General features: G+C 39.0%; 1 protein-coding gene across 1 annotated transcript in view; it reads right to left on the bottom strand.

Annotated features, from left to right (window-relative positions):
• Positions 1-2,674: 2,674 nt before the first annotated feature.
• Positions 2,675-14,842, bottom strand: part of Crppa (CDP-L-ribitol pyrophosphorylase A) — a 255,107-nt gene continuing 242,939 nt past the window's right edge. The window contains exon 10 of the mRNA XM_028768829.1: positions 2,675-3,941. Within this exon, the coding sequence (XP_028624662.1) occupies positions 3,837-3,941 (105 nt within the window). The 3' untranslated portion in view covers positions 2,675-3,836. The remainder of the gene's footprint in view (positions 3,942-14,842) is intronic.

The raw sequence follows: 14,842 nt of genomic DNA, 5'->3' as shown, positions 1-14,842 counted from the left end.
GATATTTTAAGCCCCAAGTAAAGAGCAGACCTTCCTATTCCTGATGCAATTTGCTAAAATGTGTCTTTGTAGTTTCTAGCATCCAGGATGGTCATAGGTCCTTCACCTCTGCATCTGCCTTTTCACAATTGTCATGTAACAAGGCTGATCCAAACGGACTTAACAGAAACCCTGCAAGGATTACTAAGGTTAAAATGGAAGAGAAAGCTGCGTTAGACAAGCCAGGCCCCATCGATGCTGCTAAGTAGAACCAGATGTTTTAACAACTGTTCAGATTATTTGGTAGCATCCTCATTAAACAGAGAATTAATTTACATAATTCATTTGAGCTAAGCAGACATTTATAAAAAAATCAAAGGATCCAATGTTTCCCATGGGAAGGGAAGAACAATTTGGTTCCAATCTGCCTCTGTTCTCCAAACAGCTCACCATCTACTGCAAAAATTTCCCATGAGAGCAAACACTGAGGAGCATACATAATTCAGAGTTGATCATGGCAAAGGGAAGACAGTCTACTTTCTCATTCCCAAGCTGTTTTCTAGACCTACTTCTTCATCTAGAAAATATTTTGCTATTAATGAAAAAGAGTCATATCTTTGAGAGCTTTAAGTAATATTAAAGAGTATATTTTACAATATTACATTCCATTGTTGTTAGGAAAGCATGCTCTAAGACCAGTTAAATAAATTTCATTATTATTTCTCCCACTCTCTTTTTGGTGATTGTGAATTGGTCACTTAAAAGGTGTCTTAGTTTCCTTATTCTGTAAATGGCAATGAGTACTATTTTATGTACGTAGCATACAAAATTATTATGAAGAACTATACCATGAAATATGAAGTTATATAAAGCATTGAGATCATTTCTTCAACCATAGTAATCATTCAATAAGCATTAGCTATTTTTATATTTTGTTTTCACTGTCGATAATTTTAACTCAATATCATTTCATATTCAAGAAGGCTTTATCTATTTTGAAAAAACTCTAAATAGTCAGGTCTACTTATGTCCTTACAAAACTACTGACTATGGAGTTAGGATTAGAATTTCCCAGCACTCTGGAATCATTGCTCTAACCAAACATTATCCTATGAGCATTCTATGTTAGCAAATGTGTGTCTTCCAGAAAATTCCTAGACTTAGAAAGACAAAATATATCACCTATTGCTTCAGATTCACCCTCCCAGCTTTGGCCACTAATTGTCATGTAATAAAAGACCCCAAACTCAATATTAACAAAATCACTGAGCATTTATTATTTCAATGTCTTGTAGAAGGTCAAATGAACAGAGGTGTTGACATGTGCTGGAGATGTCATCAATGGAGAGTGAGCTAGAAATCAGCTGACCTCTCTCTCTCTCATCCTTTTGTCAGCTGATCTCTCTCTCTCTCTCTCTCTCTCTCTCTCTCTCTCTCTCTCACACACACACACACACACACACACACACACCCTTTTGTCAGTTGACCCAGATATAAAACACTGTCTCCTTCTCTAGAATCTTGTCTTCCTATGTGACACCATACTTCCCACCATAACGGAAATGGACTAACCTATGTATCTGTAAGTAAGCTCCAATTAAATGTTTTCTTTACAAGAGTCGCTGTGTTCATACTGTCTCTTCACAGCAATGGAAATCCTAAAGCACTGACAGACAGTGCTCCTATCGTGAGCAGCTAAACCTGCTTCAGCTGAACATAATAATCCTACCTCCTTGTTTATCTGAATAAAACTCTGCCTCCTTGTTCAGCTGTATAAAATAACCCTGCTTCTCTGTTCAACTCCATACAGTTAACATTCTGAGTTGCTAGGGCTCTGAGACCTCTCAATCTGAGATGTCAGACCATCAAGCCCAGCCTTTCTGTGTGTCCCAGTATCTTTCTGTGTAGGTCAGTTTTTCATTTCCTCAGTGCTACAATCAGTTCCATCCCTGGAGCTGTGATGATCATAGCCATAAGTCGCCTCTTCAATGAAGCATTTCAGTGTAAAATGTACCCTACTACTCTTTACCAACATAAGCCATGGCCCCCATTGTTCAGCTTTGCATTTTTAAAATAAATCACTTAAATCTTTTCTAACTAAATAGTATGGATTTTGAAGTATAAATAGTTACAACACTTCTCTACATCTAGAAGAGATTTCACCATAATCACTATTTTTAAATGATTTTGGGAAATAAGGTCAGAATTGACAGGGTATTAAAGTAATCAAATTTACAAAAATGGTAATAAAAATGTAAAGTTTCTTTCTTCATAGTCTTTTAATAAACAATTTAAAATAGAATACTTTTCCCTTATCTTTTGGTTCCTAATCTTTCCATTCCTTTCACCCTGCTTAAGGCTGGATGGTGGTGAGATTTGTTCGAGCCAGTGCCAGAGATGTGCTCCACTTCTGCTTTCCCCGTGTCTCTCCATTCCTCAGAGCTCAATCCAAGATCCTCTCTATCTCCAGCCTCTCCTCCAGATATCCTTGCCAGGACAAAAGGATGAGCTGACTAATTTATATCTGAGTTTACAATCAATTAACCCATTATATTTAGGAAGAACTACAGTAACTAACCCATGCTCATTTTATTCTACCCCCTTTTTATTTAAACGTAAACTATAAACTCTACTACAATATTAGTATTTGAAATCTCCTCTACTGTTCAAATGTAATACATTAAGTCTGATTGTATATTGAAACTCAAAAAGATAGAGGAATTTATTTAACTTATTACAGGAGACATTTCAAAAAGTAGACACATTTATTGACAATCCTGAGTAAACACACTTCATGCAGCTTTTATAATTTCTTCATCCAGTGTAAGTTCTAGTGTGTTCTGATTTAACATATTTCAATAAAATGTATGTATGTAACTAAAGGCATTTTAACAACTGTACATATATATAAGTATTAAATGCAACATAAATGACAATATTATGTATGGCCAATAGAAATTGCAAAGAATGAAATCTTGATTTAGCAAGGCCACCATTCCTATATCAAGATTAGCTAAGTGGCCTCCCTGTCTTTCAGAAGACCATGGGCATGAATGGACTGAAGCAACTCAACTTTCATGAAACTCTTCAGACATTTCTGAAACTAACCCAGAAGAAGTAGAGACTCTTTAAAATAGTATCAGCATAACATCTCATAAACCAAAGAAAAGATACAATTTAAAACTGATAAAAGAGTGGATCTCATTCTCTTTAGAGATTTCTAGAGATTGAGAGCAATAAAAGATAAAGAGGAAGAAAACTGGATACACCCCCTTTCCTGTTTTTTTCCTATATTTACCAGCATGGTTTTCTTTTTCTTATGTGATGATGTTGCTCCATTCATACTAGGCGAGAGCTTGCCCACTAAACCAACTTCCCTGCTCCCCTCCTCTTTATAAGGTGTAGTGAATTCCAAAACAAGGCAACAAGATACATTATCACATGGTAAGATGAGAATTTTAGAATTAGGACTAATTCTGAAGGGTATTCATTAGCTCCACCATAATGTGACCAATATGTTAATTAGCATAGACTTAACAGCCAAGCTGTCTAAGCTCTCATCCTTGAAGGAATGCCTCACTTTATCATTTTAGTTGGACTTGCTGCAGTCGTGAACAGATTCTTTACAGGAAAGCAGTATTTCCCATTTATTTAGCCTTTTCTGGTTGGAGCCACTTTTATTTGACACATAATTTCATGGACACAAACATTAACCCATTTTCACAACCTAAGTATCACATCCAATAAGTGGCAAGATAAAGAAAACAATTAAAATATTCTGTGTACAAGGAGGAGACATTGAGGTGGGGAAGGGGGTGTCTCTTTGGAAGCTTATAGATGATTTTTGTCTGTGTTCTTCATGCCACCAGGAGCTGCCCAACGAGTGCAGAATTTCTTTCCTTAACTAAGGCAGCTATGATGGCTGCACTTTGTCTTAAACTCTCTTGTAGCTTCTGCTCATCCTGAAAATAAAAGACAAAACAATAGTATGCAAATTAAAAGCAAAACACAGGGATTTCAAAAATAACTGATAAACACACGTAAAATAACGGAAGAGGCCAAAACGTTGATAAAAACAGAAAATGGAAATTTGCAGCATATCCCCTATACTAAAAAATATTTTACAATGGTAAAGTACAATACTGAAATAAAGAATTAAGCTGGTTGATATATAATAGGCAGAGCTGAATGAAGCCAATAGTGGTGAGCCTAAAGATAAATAAGAGAAGCATATCAGATGAAGCACACAGAGGAAGGTTAATGTTATGTTTTAATATTATATGGCATTATTACCATTCTATTTTCCTCATCAATTGGAACTTCTTCCCTCTCACCCCACAAAGAAATGTTATGGACCATTTAGGAAACCATATAAGGACATCCTCAGAAGTGAAGTCATCTCAGAATAGTTACTCAGGAAAGAGAAAAGAGTAAGATAACTCAGCTCTATCCCTGCGTAGTTAGCTTTATTCAGTGTGCCCAAATACATGAAACACTGGATTCCAAGTCATGTTGTAACTGCGTGGCACACAAACAGGAGAGACCCAGAGTACAGTGATAGCACAAAATTCTGGGATGTTTGCTAGAGAAGGTAAAAGAAAGGAATGAGAGAAATGAGACTTGGTGTTCAGAGTAGACAAGAATGATTTTTTGATAATCAAATATGATGACTGGTCTTACAGACATGTACCAGTGCTATAAACTAGGTCATAAGCATCAATGCAAAGTCAAATTCCCATACTAAAAACAAAGGTAAATGATCCCAATTTAATTCATCAGCAGTTTATTTACTCTCTATAACTGCAGCAACATTAATTCTAGACCTACTGAGATGGTCCAGGAGTTAGGAGAACATACTGCTCTTCCATAAGACCCAAGTTTTCTTCTCAAGATCCACACCAGACATCCATAAGCTCCTGCAAATCCAGCTCAGAGGATGTACTAGCCTCTTCTGACCTCTATGGGCATTGTCCCCACACATCCCCACAGAGATATACACCTATATATGTACTTAAAAGAGGAAGTAAATACATTTTAAATGCATGCCAGCGTTAGCGTATACATGCATCGACTTTTTAAAGAACACACTTGGTGAACTCAGGAAGTAACAACTTGCTACTCAAGTTGTTCTCAGAGGCTCTAAGATATGCAGAAGCACACGTTCCCCTCCAGTTAGAATCACTGCCAGGAAGGACTATTATTTGTTTTGTTACCCTGTTCACTGCATAGCACTACAAGATTTTTCTTTTTACTTAAAACTCTACTCTCTTGAAAAACAATAAATAATCTAACGTATTTGACAATATAATGTTTACTCATTTTTCCTGGTTAAACTTATAGCGTGGCAAAGATAGGCTCCCGGCTGAAAGGGGAAACAAATGAACTCCACTGAAAAAAGTGGGAGAATAGATGTTAACTGTTAAGAAGACCCATTTGAGGATGATAGATGTGATGGTTATTCTTGGTTGTCAGTTTGACTCCATCTGGAATTAACAAAAACAAAAATGACTGGGTATATCTGTGGGAGATTTTTTCCCCCTTAATTAAATGATTTGAAATGGGAAGACCCACTTCTAATCCAGATCTTTAGATAAACAGACCTTGAGTCTGGATTTTTCGAGGTGGGAAGCTCTACCTTTAGTCTGAGCCACACCTTCTGCTGGTAGCCTACATGATGGACATGGAAAAAGGAAGCTTACTCTCTTTGTTTGTTTGTTTGCTTGCTTGCTTGCTTGCTTGCTTGCCTGCCTTCTTGCTTGCTTGCTTGCTTGCTTGGTTGCTTGCTTGCCTGCCTGCCTGCTTGCTTGCTTTCATTCTTCCTAGCAAGTCCATTCCTTCACTAGCATTAGAGTCAACTTCCTCCAGATTTCACCAGAAACTGAAGGCTAGCTAATACGTCTAATCTTATGGACTAAACAAGTACTGGATTCTTGGACCTTCTTTTGGCAGACAGCCATTTTTGGATTAGCTGAACCAGAGCCTTAAGCCTTAAGCCATTCTAATAAATTCCCTTTACATATATATGCTTATGATTAAATATATATATGTATATATAATATATAATTCTACAAGTTCTGTTCCTCTAGAGTACCTTGACAATACAACAGATTTATGGTAATTCTTCTTTGTGCTTTGTTTTCTTTTAAAAGATTTAATCACAGACTTATTTTAGGTTTCTCATAAGCGAAATGAGTTACATTAGATTTATTTTCAAGATGGTTTACATTTAAGTTGAATGTGCATCGTATCAAATCAACAATCTAGAATTTTCTCTGAAGTTTCAGAGAACATTTATGTCTACACATTATCTTTAGTATTCTTTCAAAGAAAACTTCTTGTTTGGAAACTTTACCCTTTTTTAAAAGACTGCCAAAAGGACATTCAGCAATTTTAGTTTAATACTGACCCAAGTAAAGGGAATATTAAGCAATATATTGTGGGACTCAAGCTAAAAGTAAGCAAGTTTGTACTTAATTTTATTTGGTGCCTAACAATAACTCAATACCATATGCAAAGCTTAACTGATGGATTTTGAAAGTGTGAGGAATAAATCCACAGGAACCATATGAATTGACTATTTTTAATGTTTTTATTCTTCAAATGCAATACTGAGGATCAGAATTTACCATAAGTTTTACCTACGAAACTTTGTTCATCTACCTTTGTAACACCTAAAATTTCTATGTAAAGTTATATCATGCTTGAAGAAAAGTTGTGCATGCACGCATGCACGTACACATGCGCGCGCACACACACACACACACATATACATATATATATATATATATATATGTATATATATCACCTGCTGAGTTTGTTTAGTATTTCTTATATTATGTGATTTCTCAGGGCTGACCACTTGTTTAGATATAGTCAGTTAGGGAGCACCAAGAAAGACTAATTCTCCCTTCTTTGCTGTCCTTATTTGCCTGCAATTGTTTGTCTAGGGTTTGGGATCCCCTGTGATTTCTTCTTTCTACATTAGCATGACCATTGCTGGAGCCATGGTCCAGGTTCTACATAGGCAGGCATAGTGTTGAAGTGACATGGAAGAAGTATCGTGGGTAGCCTGCTTGTCATTTCTAGAAGTTACACTCTCACAGCAGACTACATGTTTCTTTGATTCTTAACACTATTTCTTCTCCCTTTTCAGTGATGTCCCTGAGGCTTACGTATAGTATAGGGATTGTCCTGTAGATGTACCTCTTAAGATACAACACCCTACAATCTTTCCATTTTGATCAGCTGTGACTTTCTGTAATGGTCTAGTTTTGCTGCAAAGAGGAGTGTCTTTGGTGATTGGTGTGAGCCACACCTATTTGTGAGTATAAGGATGAGTATTTAGAATACAGTTTCAAATTATACTGGTTTAGTAGAGAGGCAGTAGTAAGTCTCCTTGTAGAGCCATGATATCACTAATCATCAATAACTGGGTACATTTCGATTACCAGATATGATTCCCCTCCTGTTCAGGGGGGCTTAAGTTCAATTGGACAGCTAGTTACTGCCAAGACATAAGTACCACTTTAACGAATATTTTCTGTGCTGGTTATTGTTATGGTTTGTGTGTATCATAGGTACTTTTCTCTCTCCCTTGGAAGCTTACATAGCACTTTCCAATACTTTGAAGGCCAGTCCTCAGGGAGAAGAATTTTAGGTTAGATCCATCTTGAGTCTTTGAAATTCTTTGTCCAAGTTGTACATTGTCTTTAGCAGCAGAATCTTACCTTTAACTTCTGGAAGGGAGCCCAGGACCACAGCAATGCCCTGTGTTGTTTTAGGAGTGTCTTGGACTGCCCTGACCAACAATGTAAAAGAGTGTTTCTCATGTGTGGTAGTGGGATTTCTGTCATATAATCTATGGTTTTTGAGGGAATCACTATTTCTACAAGTATCCCAAGTTCATGGAAAACTGTATGTGTATGTCTACATACACTTAGCCATAGTTATTTTTTAATTGCTGTGATAAAACAGTGTGACCAAAGCAGCTTATACAAGAAAGTACTTAATTGGCTTTTAGTTTCAGAGGATTGTAGTCTACAATGGCAGAGAAGACGCATGGCAGCAATTGCTGAGAGCTCACAGCCAGGTCCACACAGAGGAGGCAGAAACACTGGAAAGAGTGGGAATCTTTTCAAACCTCAAAGCCCACCTCCAGTGAAACACCTCTTCCAACAAGGCCATACCTATTTTTTTAAGTTGTATTTATTTTACATATATGAGTACACTGTCACTGTCTTCAGTCACACCAGAAGAAATTATCAGATCGCATTACCTATGGTTGTGAGCCACCATGTGGTTGCTGGAAATTGAACTCAAGACCTCTGGAAGAGCAACCAGTGCTCTTAACTGGTGAGCCATCTCTCCAGCCCCAAGGACACCCCTCATGAAAAAGAAAAAGGGAAAAAAATCACAAGTCCAACTTATATTGCCCATATACTCACTGGAATTAAAGTGACACATGCCTTTAATCCCAGCACCCTGGAGGCAGTGGCAGGTGGATCTCTAAGTTTGAGACCAGCATGGTCTATAGACTGAGTTCCAGGATAGCCAGAGCTTACATAGAGAAACACTGTCTTTAAAAAAATAAATAAGCAAACAAAAAATAAAGTGACCATTATCTTTTTAACAGATCAGACAATATTCTAATTTTATTTCATAGCAATTAATTTTTGTGAGTAGAAACCTACATGGTAATTTGGTCTTGCCCTGTGTCTTTCATTCATTATCACCTGGTAAATACTTCATTTTCTCATGTCCCTCATATTAAAGTCTTGAGGCAGAAATTCTTATGAGACTTCTAAGCCTCTAGTAAGCTTTTTTTTTTTTTTAAAGTGATTCTTTTAGTTGACCAGAGCTGAGGAATTGACAGCAATACCCCTAAACTCTTAGCAGCTCTCTTTGCTTCTCCAGTTCCAACTTGATGTTTACACCCAGAAAACCTCCCATTCCAAAATTCAATTGCAAACAAATGGCATCAGCAAGCACCAGAGTGTCTGATAGCATAGGACGCTATGCAAGCACCGGAGTGGCTGGTAGCATATGACACTATGCGTTCACAACTCTGTACTTACTCATTGTCCCTTATAATTGAGACAAAAGGCGACTTTGGGAGAAACTATTTTCAGAATGCTTGAAGTAGAAGATCTCTTTAAAAAGTAGATCTAAAAATATTAACTCTCATCATTGTAGCGTACAGATGCCATCACCTGAGGAAGTGTGATTACGTTTATGTTCGGCTGTGAGAACCAAACATGCAGGCTTTTATAACTCAGTTTTAAAGAACAGCAGGAAGTCTACGATGTCATTGTTCTCCCAATCTTTGCAGACAACATGTAAGGAAAGTTTTGAGATACTATTTCTCCATAAACAGAGGAATGCAATGAATTTTACTGAGAACCATAAACTTAAAAATATGAATATATCTTTAGACTTCAGATGTCTCAGGAGATTTAAAAGTTCCTCCAGAAAAATAAACATTGTATTGTCTAAGAAAATTCCAAATTCCAAACTCAACTTTAAACTCAGCTTCCTGGAACTATAAAACCACTCTGAAATTCAGGTTGCTTATACTTTGATATTAATATCCTTCTTCACCTCTACCAAACTTGCTTATGTAAATACATAACAAAAGTTATTCCTTACATGCCTAAAATCTGCAAACACCTTCAACAAACAGAAGTTTAAAGCCATATCTATACATATACATGGCTATATGTATTCATTCCCACGATGAAGAATAAAATTGTCAAGTGGTGGATTTTATAAACCTTCAAGCATCTTGTTACATTAATTTATATTATGAATATCATCACTAATATCCAATCAAAATTATTTTGATGCTAACTTTCTCTACATATTTTACAGATATGGGGAAAAAAGTCTCATGGTGACATACTGTCACCTAGTGGAAACAGAGTTAAGTGTTTAGGGAAGGTCAAAGTGATCGCCCCTTGGTAGGTTTGAGGAAAAATAAAATATGACTCTGTCGAAAAGAAAAACATTTTAATATGGTCATATATTTTTATTATTAAATGGTTTGGTTTATTTGATATCTTACTGACCATGTTATTGGTGATTATGCAGAACAAAGACAATTAAGAAATAGACAAAAACTAATTATCTAGGTCAAAAAAAGGAAGGAAGGAGAGAGGGGGAGAGGGAGAAGAAGAAGGAGAGGGAGAGAACATTTCCTTTTTCTTCTTTGGTGAAAAAGAAACACTCTCTCCCCATAGTCTAGGTAATAAAATACTATGGAAAATGTATTTGGAGTCACAGATAATCAGTCATAACACATAGCTTTTGTCTCCTTTATTTTCTGCCTAATACAGGGCTTTACAGTATAATTGATGCTCAATAAGCATCTGTGAAATGATATAATTATGAAAAAGGAATAACCTAGGGCTATTAAATAGAAAATACAAAAAAAATGTCTTACGAGGCAGCACCAATATTTTACTGAATAGAAAAAAAGAAAGAAGAGATAACAACGGAGCTGATTAAAATTCAGTAAATGTGGAAAGTGAAAACCTCAGGTGTCAGGCCTGGAGAAAACAGTTAATTGCTATGTCAATTGCTTATTGGGCTGAAGTTTGTCACACAGTCATACTTTATTTTTTTTATAACATAATTCATAGTACCAGTTTTATAACAGAAGAAGGCTGAAAAATGGTCTTTTGTACAATGTCCTCTTTAGAAAAACATTTTAACACCCATGGTAATGGGCAAAGAGACATCTTGTTGGTGGTGATGTTATATCAGTCAGGAGCAGAACAGATAGCAGTCCTTTGTTCATCCTGGTGATGCCTGGTTTGATGGCCCAATCTGTTTTATGTCTAGGACACATAATCAAATATAATCTAAGCAGTGCAGCTAGCTAGGAGGAAGACAGATACCTGAGGTCTGCCATGCCACTTGGTGCTGCAGTGACGGAAGCCCACAGACCTGCTCTCTGCACCATGGCAAGGGCGACCATAGATGCACAGAGCTCTGCCTAGTACCACACAGTGCAGCGTGGGAGGAGGAGGAAGACAGAACTACAGACTGTCATGACACCCACAGATCTGTTCCCTGCCACACATAATATGCAGGCCATCGGCATCCACTTGCTGCTGTGCCACGAAGCACAAATGGAGGATGTCACCTAGGGGGACCACCATACACATACCAGACTACAGTGAGAGGCAGCACAATATGGAGTATGTGGTGGTTAGATGAGGGGCTATGAGAAGTGGAGCAGCTTGAGCATTATGAAGAGCGATGGAACTGGAGAATGGAACCCATCTGGAAGCATGGTGAGGTCTCAGCCGGAGCTGCCACTGAGGTCTGGGTCCATGGCTTCCACAGTGGTAAGAGTTGGTATAGCTATCCACGGTTCATATTGCTATTAGAGAACATGGGGTTTTTCCTGGTCGGGGCCGCCACTGAGGACCATATGGATGTCCAGGGGCTGTGCAGAACTAGCTTCACCATTCTCTGGCCGCTGTGCTCTGGAGACCTGGTCCTATCTCTCACCTGTGGCAGCACTCAAGGAGAACCCGCCCTGCATTTTGCCTAGGCAGCAGAGTGGAGCTGGCCCAGATAGGAGGAATAAGGATGGGTGAGCTGGCTCTGAAGACATGAGTGTGGGAAAGCTGATCCTGCCACTCATCTGATGCCAAGGAGTGGCATGGCAAAGGAGAAATGCCCCTGTCCCTTACCATCTCCAGCAGTCTCGAAAGCTTCCCATGGGTTCTTCAGTGTGGGAGACCTAGCCCTGCCCCTCCACCTGGATAGCAGCACTTGGGAAAGCAGGCCCTGCCCCTCATCTGGACAGCACAGCAGAACTGACCCTGGTGGTGGTAGGGGGGAGGGCATAGGCAAACCAGCACCAAGGTCAAGAGCATGGGAAAGCTAGCCCCACCACTCGTGTGCTATGAGGTGGTGTGGGTGCGGGGGCTATGCCCTCCCCCACCTTGCCTCTTACCACTTGTGGCAGTTAGGAGAGCTGGCCCTGACATCATGAGAGTGGGTAAACTGGCTCTGTCCCTCATTGGCTGCAGCACTTGAGAGAACGGCCCATAGTAGAGCTACAGTAGAACAGAAGACCTGCTCCTGGGAGAGAGGGTGCAGATGATCCAGCCCCGAGGGTGAGGGTGAGGTCCACAAGAGAGAGCTGGTTCTCCCTTCTCCACTGTGCAAATGTCATAGGTGTGGATGTAATGCCCTTCTCCTCTCCTTGGTCCTTATCACCTGCAGTAGTTAGGAGAGCTGCTTCACTCCCTACCGCCCACCCCCACTCGCGCACCAACTCTTGAGAGTGGGAGAGTTGTCCCAGCCCCACATAGGCTACTGCAATTGGGAGAGTGAGCCCGACGCCTTGAATGGGAAGCACAGTGGAGCCCACTCAAGAGACACAGGCACGGATGAGCTAGCCCAAGAGCATGACAGTCGACCCTGCTTTCCTGTTGATGGTGGTACTGGGTGGCCTAGACAGAGTAGTGCTGGAGAGCTTGTCCTTGTAGGAGGGATAAGGGAGAACTGGTACACTGAACAACTCAGTTACTAAATTACTACCCAGCCCCAGATCCGGGGCTCTGAGTTGACCCATCTCAAAATCTACATCATCTGAGAAGAGTTGGGATGCATGAAGGGGCCTGTCCTGTTGATCCAAAGCTGAAGGATCTCCATGGCACAGGACAACCACAGGATAACGGAAAGGAGTCTCCACGAGGATCCAATATTGATGGTGTCACAGAAGCTAGAGACCTTAAACCAAAACAATTACTCATTGCAATGAACGTTGGCAAGTGAAGATATGCAGTCAGAGGGATATACTGTGGTATACACTTTGACATAATACAGCTTCCATGGTGAGAGGTTTTCTATGCTTTGTTTTTTGTTTAATGTGTGTGTGTGTGTGTGTGTGTGTGTGTGTACAACAATGAAAACCTACTCTACTACATTCTATTAAATGCCAAGAGTCCATCATGTGAGAAGCACTGTTTTACACAGGGTAGATGCATGAGCAGGAAACTGACACATTAGGTATGGTTTGGCAAAGAAAAATGAATATAAACCCAATAGAAGGGGACTAGATAGCACTTGCTGTTTGGCAGAAGACCTGGATTCAGCTCCCAGTACCCATGTGGTGGGTCATGTTTGTTACTCGAGTTTCATGAGATCTGATTCCATTTTCTGTTCTTCTAAGGTACCAGGCACACATGTTGTATGCATACATATATGTAGGCAAAGCAGCCATGCACACATAAAACAAAAGTTCTAAAAAAAAAATCTAAGACACCAAATATTAGCCATGTTCATGCAATGCCTTCACATCTAAAGATAAAGTGATAACTGAGCAAAGAAATTGATTTTAGAGCATTTCTTCTCACATAGGTGGTATCGGAGTAATAACAAGAATTTCATTTTTTACTTATGTGTATGTGTGTGAGCCTCCACGAGTATATGCATGTGTACATATGTATATGTGCACTGGATGTGCAGAAGCTCACAGAGGCTGGAAGAGGGCATGGGATCCTCTAGACCTGTGGTGACAGAAGGCTGTACGCCACTGTGGGCCTGCTGGGAAGTATACCTGGGTCCACTAGATGCTAAACAGCTGAGCCATCTCTCCCACCCAGCAATAATTTCTATTGAAGCAGACATTCTGATACACTCATTCTATCTGATAGATTAATTCTCATAAGACTTAGCTTCGTATGTTTAATTCTAAACCTAACAAGTAAAGAGAACTAAGATTAAAGACCAGCACAATTCAGATATGCCCTCCTAATATGAACGGTTGTGTGTAAAGGTTGTTAATTTTTTGAATATTTCCAAGAAAGAAAAGAAAAAACAAAACCTCTGGTTAAGAACCATCAGCATTGCAAGCGTTTAATAGGGGGCAAATAAAGTACAAGGTTTTCTCTGTAAAATATGTTTACTATTGTCTTTAAAAAGTCAATATCTTTCCAAGAAAAAAAAAACTAATAGTGAAAAAAAAAAAACCATCCTGTGAGCTGCAGCCAGCCTGTAAAAGAAATCTAGTCTGGTCTGGTCTGGTCTGGTCTGGCCTATCAGCCTTAGCCTGCAAAACTAATCTGGCAAAGTTGCTTTCTTCCATGGGAGCAGGAGCAACTGTTTCCCAAGGTCAGGGCTGCCACATGTGTTTCTTCCTGACTTGTTTCCCATCAAGAGAAGATACAAAATGAACCAAGCACACAGGAAGTAGAAAACTTCATAGCACCACCAGGTTACATATCTCCCTCTGAAATGATGGTCTGTAATGAAGCAAGAAAACTTGGTAGATACTTATTTTCTTGGTAGTACTTATTTTCACTCTCAGAACTATAAAGGAGATGCTTTAGCCAAAGATACAAAGAGATCCAACATCAGTAAAGATGTCACAGAAGCAGAAAATAAATACATGTTGAGTTTTAAAATTATTAGATGCAATGTTCTGATTAACTTTGTTATAGAAGTTAATCGATTAAGACATAAATATAACACAGATATGAAGACATTGGTATCTCAGAAAATAGTGACAGGGAAGTGGTGGTTTTTAGCTACAGAACAAGATGTGGAAGGGAAGCCAAGAGAAGACAACAGACAACACAGTCATTATAAAGGTAGAAAAGACAATGTGAGTTGGGTTAAGTTCATTATCTGTGGAAAGAGCTCATTTGATGAGATAGAAAATTAGGAAGAAAAAAAAAAGAACAACAAGGAGAAGCCATATGCTGATGATGATGCTTTCTCTCTTAACATAGCAATGTAGCTATTTCCAGGAGAGAGCACTGTGTGCTGTGCACCAAAAGATGCCAATGTGAAAACTCTGGGATGAACACATGTTGGGAAACAGGAGGATCGGAGGCAAAGATTA

The sequence above is a fragment of the Grammomys surdaster genome, unplaced genomic scaffold (assembly GCF_004785775.1).
Source record: "Grammomys surdaster isolate TR1022 unplaced genomic scaffold, NIH_TR_1.0 188, whole genome shotgun sequence".
In the NCBI taxonomy this organism is placed as follows: domain Eukaryota; kingdom Metazoa; phylum Chordata; class Mammalia; order Rodentia; family Muridae; genus Grammomys; species Grammomys surdaster.
Note: the sequence above shows the minus strand (reverse complement) of the source record. Positions and strands in the feature narration are given on the sequence as shown.